This window comes from Corvus brachyrhynchos, unplaced genomic scaffold (genome assembly GCF_000691975.1).
Source record: "Corvus brachyrhynchos isolate BGI_N302 unplaced genomic scaffold, ASM69197v1 scaffold46, whole genome shotgun sequence".
Taxonomy (NCBI): domain Eukaryota; kingdom Metazoa; phylum Chordata; class Aves; order Passeriformes; family Corvidae; genus Corvus; species Corvus brachyrhynchos.
The window spans coordinates 5,692,639-5,703,012 of NW_008238838.1; the positions used below are offsets into that span (position 1 = coordinate 5,692,639).

At 48.8% G+C, this 10,374-nt stretch overlaps 1 protein-coding gene across 1 annotated transcript in view; it reads left to right on the forward strand.

Moving 5' to 3' along the window:
- Window positions 1–1,912, forward strand: part of ANKK1 (ankyrin repeat and kinase domain containing 1) — an 8,121-nt gene extending 6,209 nt beyond the window's left edge. The window contains exon 9 of the mRNA XM_008637028.2: window positions 5–1,912. Coding sequence (XP_008635250.1) covers window positions 5–874 — 870 coding nt within the window. The 3' untranslated portion in view covers window positions 875–1,912. The remainder of the gene's footprint in view (window positions 1–4) is intronic.
- Window positions 1,913–10,374: the final 8,462 nt, after the last annotated feature.

A 10,374-nucleotide genomic window follows, 5' to 3' on the forward strand; every position in this document is an offset into this window, starting at 1 on the left:
CCAGGCCGACTCCAACATGCAGGAGGCGGACGGCAAGACCGCCCTGCACGTGGCCGCCTGCTTCGGGGACGTCGGCCGGGTCAAGCTGCTGGCCGGCCAGGGAGCCGACCTGGAGAGGAAGCAGAAGAACCTCAGGACCCCGCTGCACGTGGCTGTGGAGAGGGGCAAGTTCAGGGTGGTGCATTATCTGCTGAAGAACGGGATCTCTGTCAACAGCCTGGACCAGAACCACTACAGCGCCCTGCACCTGGCCGTGGTGAGGGGCAAGTACTTGATCTGCGAGAAACTCATCAAATACGGGGCCAACGTGGAGCTGAGGACAGACAAAGGCTGGACCCCCCTGCACCTGGCCTCCTTCAAGGGGCACATTGAGATCATCCGGCTGCTGAAGGGCAGCCGCGCCCGGCTGGACGCCAAGGGCAGCATGGACTGGACCCCCCTGCACCTGGCCACGCGCTACGGGGACGAGCCGGTGGTCAGCGAGCTGCTGCGCTGCGGGGCCGACCCCAACACGGCCGAGAGGTCCCACTGGGCCCCCCTGCACTTCGCAGTGCTCAGGGGCTCCTTCCTCAGCGTCATCAACCTCCTGGAGTGCCAGGCCGACGTCAACGCCAGGAACAAGGTGGGCTGGACGCCGCTGCACCTCGCCGTCCTCAAGGGCAACATGGCCATCATCAAGACCCTGCTCAAGGCAGGGGCTCTGCTGGACGTGGAGGACATCACCGGGTGCACGGCCCTGCAGCTGGCAGTGAGGCACCAGCGGGAGAACATCATCACCCTGCTCCAGGGCAAGGAGAACAAACCTGGGAACAGGACTCTGAATGATGCCAAGATTCCAAGACCCAGACTTATCCCAGGAAGGACAGATTTGTAAATTCATCAGCTCTGGAATTTACAGCTTGAGCTTTCCCACGTCAGGTGTGATGCCTTAAAGCATCTTGTCCTGTCACCTGCTGATTACAGGAAAATATTTCCCCTTTTTAAATGGAAGGTTTTAAGGATGAACACTTAAGAGAGTAAAAGAAAATGAAGTTATTTGATGACAAGTTCTTTTCCAAGCTCGTAGAACATTTTGGCTTGGTGATACTTTAGGCAGTGCTTTCCTATTGAATCCTTCCTGTGCAGGGATTTATGCACTCCCTGTTCACACAGGCAGTGCTGAAGCTGTGCACAGCACATGCCCACATCTTCCACAGGTTTTATTGCTTTTATTCCATGTTTTCCTACAGAGAAAATTGGTGTAAAGTGGTCCTGGCACAGGTGGGAATTGAATCGTGAGATTCTCACCTGCTGCTGGCACAGCAATGTGTCAGATTTCCTGACATCTCCTTTCTGTAACAAGAATCAAATAAAACAAGGAAGGAAGGAAAAATCACTGGTAGAGAGTATTGAAATGGATGCAGCACAGGGAAAAGAAATTCCAGAACAATCCCACACGAGATCTGGCTGTTTGCAGGCCAAGGTTTGAGTCGTGTCTCTCGTGGGAAATAATTCCTGGTTTCCTTCAGGAAGATGTTCCAGAGCTTGATCCCTCCTGTGAAAAACATCTTCTTGGTGGATTTGATTCCTTTGTGACAGTGAGCAGCGCTTGTGTGCAGCTCTGGCAATCCCGTTGTGGCTCCTGAGCGTTCCCAAACGTGCCTGGTGGGATGATGACCTGAGCTGGGAAGAGGCTGAAATAGAAACAAACACCCCCAGCTCTGCAGGGGAGCTGTTATTGCCTGATAACATGAGATTAAACGGGTTAAAAAGAGGGGTTAAACAGCTCAACCTCTACCAATTTAATTTTCATTTTATGTTAACTTAAAGAATTGATGTGTATTTGATTCAAACCCAGTTTTTCACGATGCTTTGACACCAAAGCTTTTAGATACCATTTAAAATAAATTGTAATAAAATGATTCATTTTTAACATTTGCCATTGGTGAAGTGAGGAGCTGGGCAGGTTATGAAGTGAAATGTTGGTGACATTTTGGGTTGCAGGGAGTGTAAAAAATGGACCTTTTTCTGCAACCACCCAAAAAAAAAAGCTTGGTGTATACAGAAATTCCTCAAGAATGGAAACAGAGAGACAGCAGGAAAATACTGATTTATGATGCAGGTTTTCAAAGGGCTGGAGAAGGAAAGGGAATGTTCAGGGTGGGATTAGAGGCTGCTGTAACTGCAGTGAAGGATCTGTGTAGCTTGTGCCCATCAAATAACACGGAGTGAATTCCCATCCTCTGTGCCAGCATCTCCTCAGTTTCCTTCCTTCCTTTCCCCAGCTGTGTGGGGCATTAAAAGCCTGGCATTTCCCTGATTTACCTGCTCTTGATGCTCCCTAATTTTGCCCAAGGAGGAGAGGCCTGGCTGGAAAGAATTCTTGGGATGCTCAGTCCTTCCTGTGCAGCTCCTTCCCTCAGCTTCAGCTGTATTGATTCAGCAAATGTCTCCCCTGCTCGGTGTCATTTGAAATATTTACCCAGAAAAAAAGCAATCCAATTGCCACATAATTCAGCAGCTCCTTTCTGTCCCCGCTGCAGCAGAAAAACAAAACTCAGCTCTTATGTCATGGAATGTTCTCTACAAGAGCTTAATTAAATTTATAATGAAAATAACAGGGGATTAAGAAGACACGAGGGAAATACATTGCTCTTGCAAAGCATTCCAGAGGTGATAGAAGCAATTTGCAGAGAAAATTACCTGTTTGCTGCTCAGTTTCTATAGAAATTAAATGAGTCTTTACAAACTCTGGAAAAGTGCATTCCAGCCTCCGCTTTGTGACTGTGCAACTTGCAGCTTATTTCTAAAATTATTCGTAGATCTCCATCCCCCCACTTTTTTTTTCCCCCTTTTTCAACTCCATTTCAGTCTTTTGTCCCTGCTGATAAATCTGCTGCTGATTATCTCATGTTCTTACCCAAGGGCTGCCAAAGTTCACAGCCAAGGCAGCTCCTGGCAGGGCATGGGAGCAGCAGCAGGCCAGAAACCTCCTGAACAGCTTGTTTGGATTCAAAAAGATCAAAATCATTGACCTTTATGCCTCAAAAATTGTGTTTTTAAGGTACCCAGAGCTGCTTGGGTGAGCAGGGTGGTGTTGCTGATTTTGTCAGGGAATTCTGTGGAATGACTCTGGAGTGCTGCCCTGAACTTCTCTGTGCTGTAGCAGTTCCAGACAGCCTGAACCACGAGGATATTTTCAAATCAATTTCCCTTCAAAACCCTCAGAGAATCCCAGGATGGTTTGGGTTGGTCCCTTGGTTAAGATGGAAAATTGGAGGGGGAAATTTAAGGTCCCTTAAAGCTGATGTCATTGCACCCCCTGATCCCTGCTGGAGTCACCCCGTGCTCTGTAAATCCTGGGGTGTCATCTGGGCTGCCCGCGTTCCCTTTCCATCATTTCTATCCAAGACATCCATGGGAAATGGATGTGACTTTTAAGACACAGGGTGTGACTTTTAAGACCCGGTGTTCTCCACAAACAGCACACAAAGAAACTCGGAGCAAATAAATCACCAGAACCAGGGGATGGTTTCACAAGGGGTGAAAGCTGGGGCTGGATTGATTTCCTAAGTGCTCTCAGTGCGGGATCTGACTATAATATAAATTTTCTGATGTAAAATTTGTTTGAAGGGGAGATGCTTGTCGTGATCAAAACGTGGACATCTCAGTGAGAAGTGCAGCTCTTCTGTGGGGGAATGTTCACAGGAAAATGTTTGGAAATGAAGTCAGTTAAATCCACGTTTTGCATTGCTCCTGCTTCCCAGTGACTGTGATTTGTTTGTTTGGCAGTGCTGCAATTATGCAGATACGGGATTAAATTAAAATTAAAATAATGCTGCGTTTTAGAGGAAAGGAGATCTGAATAAATACAGCTTGTGGGGAAAAAGAAACCCTTATTTTTAGCAGAAATGCTTGTTTTTTTCCATAGCCCCTTAGGTGTGGAAAATCAAGATGTTTCTGACAGCAATGATGTGAATGTAGGAGGGAGTGATTTTAATGTAAGAAGGAATAGTGAATTCTGTGTTTCTTTTCCTTGCAAGGAGGTGGTTGTAGGCTCTGTGCTGTGTCAGACGTCAGTGTGAGACGTGCCTGGCTCCTCTCAGCCTTTCCAGAGCCTGGCAGAATTGCCCTGCTCGGGCTGCTCCCTGCCCGGGCTACCCAGCCCTTCCCTGCGCTACTCCCCAGCTCCGGGGAGGGGTCTTGTCCCCTTGCTTTGAAATCAAACCACGCTGTCACTTCAGAAAGCAGCTCCCCACCCAGTTCTATCAGTGCACGCAGGTGTGAGCTCCACTTCCATTAGAATAATGGGGAAAAGGGGCCTGACTGGGAATCAAGGAGCACTTGCTGTTTCCTCCTAGCAGGCATCTCATCCCCAGCAAGTTCAACATCTTTTGATCAGCTGCTGCTTTCCTCTCTTCTGGCTCAGAGCACAGCAGGAAACCCTTCTCTTGTGCAATTTGCTACTGGCCTCGTTCTCTTATTTGGGAAAAAATCCCCACAAACCCAAGCCCAAAAGTGATTGTTTTTAAAGCCTGAGGTTCTTGGAGGTGAGAGGTGGAGTTCAGCTCTGTGGGGGCAGTTTGGGGAGGAGATTCCACAGTTCAGGCTCTCCTTTTGGCACTTCAGTGCTCCTCACACCCTCTGTGGCCTTGGGAAAAATCTTTTGTACCCAAACAAAGCCCAGGAAAATATTTATATCCCTCCTGTAAGAACAACAGGGCACCTCAGAGGTTGAGAGCCATGAATCTGTTGCTCAGCCTGGGTTTGGGAGGTCATGGAATCACGGAATCTGTAAGTCTGAAGAGCTCTTTTTGTGGCAAGGAGTGGCAGCAGCGTGCTGGGAGGAACAGAAAACCATCCCTGGAACACATTGCTCTGAATTTCCCTTAAAAAAAATATCAGAGATCACTTCCAAATCATCCCGGAGAAAACCCAGAGAATGTGACTGAACCCCCCGTCCTGGAAGGAATTTCTTCTGAATAAAAATAAATAAATAACCCCCACCAGCCTCGCTGGTTAGAAAATATCCCATTAAAGACTCCAAGTCCATCTGGAGCAATTCCAGAAAGGAGCATTAGGCAGGGTCAGCAATCAGGGGGTGCAGTAATTAGCTGCAATAAGGGCTAAAATGAGCCTTTGTTTGCTGCTGTGCTGCAGGGCTATTACTTTAGAAATAAAAGAGAAACATTGTGGACACTGAAAAAATTCAGCTTTGACAGAATTGAGGTTTGGGGCATTTCTGGCCTCGTTCCATGGCACTTTCACTGCTCTTCAGCACCAGCCTGTTCCTCAGCAAGGCAGAGCAGTGTTCTTACCACCAGCAAGATTTTATTGCTGTTCTTTGGGCAAACTCTTAATATCTGCTCCAAGCAGGAAAAAATCCTTATGAGGAGTTCAGGGAATTAATTTTCTCGCCTTGGAAAAGACTCCAGTCTGCCAAAAGGTTTTGCTGAGGCTGCCCTGCCTTTATTTTGTTTAAGTCCTTGTTTTGTAACCCCCAGCAGGATTTCTCCCGGGAGAGCTGAGGGCTGTTTGCTGCCCAATGTGTTGCTCCTTTTGGCTGAGCACGGTCGTGTTCTGCTCCAGGGAATGCTGGAAAATGCCACAGGACATGAGCCCACTCAGACATTAAAAAGTGACAGGGAAAAATCAACAACCACCATGAGAGAAAGAGAAAAAACCAGAGAAAAAGCGGAATTCCTCAGAAATCTGGTGAGCTTGGAAAGTGCTGCTTTTGAGGTCATTTTGGGAGTCTGGGAGCAGCTCGTGGGGCTTGCTGCTGCATCTCCTTGGCCCCACGGAATCATTAATGTTGGGAAAGACCTCCAAGATCACATTTTCCAACCTTTTTCAGAGCCCATCTAGGACAGCAGGGTGCCCAGCCCTGGAATTCACTTGGAAAATCTGGGCCATGCCTTGGCCTCACCGTGTTTGTAGTCTGAGGGGGAAATTTCAAATGGTGCCTCAAACATCAGCATGGATTTGAGAATTTTGGATACTTAGGCAGCTGGAGGATGAGCCTTGCTGCAAAAACAGCTTTCCTGCCAATGAGTTAAACCCGTCAGCGAGCTCGTGCAGCCCCATGCAGCTCCTCCTCCCTAAACACACTTCTGCCTTCCCCTGCAGCACAAGGATGTGCTGGGATGAACCCCCTGGGACGTCACCCACAGGGTGACAGCTTTCCCCCAAGGCTTTGGGGTTTAAATGCCTGTTCCCAGCTCTGTCAGGCTGGCTGGGTGGAGAGCAGCATCTCAGTCTGCTCATGGAAAACTTCCTTTTGCTTTTTTTTTTAATTAAGAAGGAGGTAGAATTTACTGTGATTTTCCCTGGTATCTCTGAATCACTTTCCAGTCCCTACTATTTCACTGTCTGTAATCTTCCCCAGTGATTCTGGCCTCAACTTTGAAGTGATTTAGGGCTTGTTTATCACAAAGGCAATCAGACGTGTTCCTTCCCAGACAACCTGGAACTGCCAAGGAGCTGAATATTCCCTTTGCTAGGGGGGCTCAGACACAAAGGCAGAGCTAAACAGGTTACCAGGCACTACCTGAGCCCCAGCAAATCACTGCCTGCATAATCTGCCCTCCCAGCAAGCTCCAGGTAGGCATTTTGATGTAAACATGATGAAGGAATGTGACCCGGAGCATCTGCCACCAGCTGGGAACACGCACAAACTCAATTACTGCAGCGCAGTAAAATGCCAGCCGCAATAATTCAATCATAAATCTGCGTCCCCGAGGTTAATTTGGTGTGACTTTGGCACCCAGGCTGCAGCCTGCAGAGGCTGAGCCCCTGCTCCTGCACTGGCAGTCAGAGCAGAGCGGTGCCAGGTGGGTGTTCAGTGACACAAAGGCACCAACATTTCCCCGCTGTCTCTGCTCTCAGCCAGCCCCCTCAGTGGGGTCGGCTTCTGGGGCCCATTCCCACTTCTGTTCTGGGTCAAACCCTCACATTCTTCATCATTATCCCAGCGATTCCCTGGCAGGGAACACAGCCCACGGCCCAGAGGGAGGCAGAGGCAGGAGTTTAGCTCTTTAATATCACGGAATCATCACCATTTCGTGTCATGGGCTCGTCTCACGCCGTGGGTTTGATCCAGGGTGGGTTTACCCCGCTCCCCAGAGCTCGTCATGCCACGTTCCTGTCACCCCCAGAGCTGGCCCCGCTGTGAGCACAGTCACTGCCGTGCCAAGTCCCTCTGCAGGACCCACAGCAGCCGCTTTGCCATCTTGCTGGGGGATTTTTTTTCCTAGCAAACTCGAAGAATTATGCCAGATCAAAGTCACTTTTGTTTTTGACTGGAGCTGTCCCAGGGGGAGGGAGGTGTTCAGAGAGAGAGATGTACATATTTGTTTAGACTGGCACTGACTGCCCATTTCTTCACACAGACGAGCTCCCAGCTCATAACCTGTCTTGTTCAATCAGATTTGCAGCTCCTGGGTTTCCCTCTGAAGCTTTGTACATTTTCCAGCTGGTGATCTGACAGAGCTCTCTGAACTCACACTCAGGAGCTGCTCAGAGATTCTCTGTGTTGCTGTTAGCACTTGGGGACGAGATTACATTTCTGGCTGATGTCAGTTTGGACTGTTCTTGCTTTTTTCACATGGCCTGAATGAACAATCGGCTTTGTGGCTGCACTATTAAATAAATATTGACAATGGTTGTTATGAAACATTTGATGCAGTGACAAAGGCTGAGGCTGTGACCTGATTTTCTCCCAGGTGATGTTTGCAGCCCTTTACATCTGCCCTGCACACAGTTCAGAAGGGTTTATGGAGCAGCTGGATACAGATAGGAAGCAGAAACAGCCATGAGGACACTTGGACTCTGCTGATTTATTTTTCTCCCAGTGTGCAGCATTAAAAGCCCACAAGATCAGCCATGGGAAAAAGGATCTGAGTAGTGCCTGGCTCCTCTGTCCTGCTGTCCTGAAGCCACAGGCACAGCTTTATGTGTCCCTGGGCCCTGCCTATTTGAACAGCAGTGTGGCAAGCTGTGGGCAGGAACTGGTCACCCTAAATATCCCTGTGATATTCCCCATCCCAAGGCTCCCAGACTCGGGGTAAAAAGGTGATGCAGCTTCTGTCCCCAGGATGAGCTGGGCTGTGGCATTGCCCCAAAGGGGCTCAGGGCAGCCCTTCCAGCAGGGAATTCTCTGGAAGGGGGTGTGGGGTAATGGAGGGGAGGGGATGAAGTCTCGTGGGGTGGGAAAGCAGCCTGTTCGTGCAGAGTCAGGAGTCCAGAGGCACCTCTGGCAGCCAAATCCCGGACAGGCAAGAGACCACCTGATTCACCCCATCTGTTCTGTGCTGAGGAGCCTCCCCAGTGCAGGGACAGCAGCTGAACACCCAATCCCCCTGCAGAGCCCATTTCCATCAGCTCCCTGTGCTTTTGTGGCTGTTTTGCTGACAAGGTGCAACACCTTGTGCCCCTGTTACGTGTCACCAACTCCCCTGGCGGGCGGGGGCTTGGGTAAAACCAGGAAAAATGGCTTTTGAGAAGAGCAGGGACAAAGCTGCGCTGTTGCCTTCCTTCCCTGAGCCTGGCACGGATGCTGCAGCTGGGCTGGGGGTGCTGTGCCCCTGGCAGGCTCAGCAGGGCCCAGGCTGCTGTTGATTGCGTGCCAGGGAGGCTTGCAGCAGGGAGGCAGAGCTGAACTGGCTAAATGTGCTCACTTGCTCTCATTAGCCCACTTCTTTTTCCCGGGCCCAGCATGGCAGCTTGGTGAGGCACAATGTTTTCCTCTCATTTGAAAGGGTTTTGCTTTGCTTCTTAAGTCTCTTTAAAGGCATTTCTAGGTCTGTTAATTATTCATTGCGCCTTAATTATGTTTAGTCCACCATGATCACTCTTTCTTTGGTGAAGAAAGTTGTTATTTGTGAGTCAAAAGCTCTTTATGAAGCAGACAGGCTGGTACCCTCAGGAAGACTTGGGGGAGCAGTTGGAGTCATTAAAAGAAGCTTTGATTAAAGACAAGGAGTTAATTTAACAAGAGTAACTGGTTTTATCTTTTTTTTTTTTTTTCCTGGGTGTGCAGAACAAAGCACACCCATGGATGTGTCAGGCCTGACCTGGAGCAGTAGAACTCACTCAGATGCCCCAGGAGATGGGCAGATCCTTCTTTTTATCTCTTTTGGATGCTGTGAATGGGTTTTGTCCACAGGCTCAGAAATAAAATTTGGCTGTAAGGGTGAACCTCAGAGCAGCTGCCTTTGATCCTGCCAGGCTCAGGCCAGACAGGCTGAAAACAACCTGGTGTGTCCTGTTTGATCTGAAAATATCATTTATTCTGATGTGTTTGGGGGGGGAGAGGGGGGCTTTGGAGCTCCTACGTTTCCCTCAGTCATGGTGGCACTGATTTGAATCATCCAAGAAGGAGAATTCAGCCTCATTTGAACTCAGCAGCTCTGGAGATTCTGGTCTCTGCATAAACTGAGGGCTTCAGAGCAGGGATTATTCTGTGTTGGCTCAAAAGTGAGCAGACCTTTGTATCTGAAATGCCAATAAACTGAACTTTTAGTTTGTTAGTTCCTGGAGATGGACAGACAGTTTTCTTTCCTAGCAGTGGGAAGGATTTTCTTTTTATTATTATTTTTTCTTCTTCTTTTATATAAAGAAAATAATCTTCATTTAAAAAGTGCTGATGAAGCCTGGCTGAGTGCCCACCTGCAGAAACACCAAACACCTGAGTGTGTAGCTTGAGGAAACAGTGCAGCATAAATAGAAATACTCCTAAATGAAACAATGAAGTTCTCCAGCATGAATTCAGCCAGGCACCTCTGCCTTCCACCCCTTCCTCCTGCAACCCTCCCCAGCCCACTTCTGTCTGGGAGAGGAGAGAAATTTCAGACCATTTCCTTTCTGTCTGTGCCTTTCTGCACCTCTCCCTTCCCTTGTCTGATTCGTGTGGCTTCAGGCAAGACAAACAGCAGAATTCTCAAGGACAGACTGAGATAAGGGGGGAAAAGGGAGAACAGTCTGAGAAGCAAGTCAGAAAAAAGCCAGATCTCATGTGAAGGCAGATTTTCCTGTGCGTGTTTGAACTCTGCAGCAGAGCCTGGCTCCCTGGGGCCTGAGCCCTCAGAGCCAAGCTGTGTTTGAACTCTGCAGCAGAGCCGTGGCTCCCTGGGGCCTGAGCCCTCAGAGCCAAGCACCAGCACTGGTGTAAAACAGAACAAAACAACCAGATCAACATCAGGGTGGCTTGTGCAAGTCTCTATTTAATTACAGTGCTGCATGAAGACATTGGTTGGTGCCACATGTACCTGTGATGGGCATTTTATACATTCCTGACTCCCTGCGGAGTCGTGTTTGCACTGGGGATTTTCACCACAAGAGGTAGTGGCTTTATTTTTCCTGTTTTCCTTTTTTTATTATTATTATTTTAGCAGG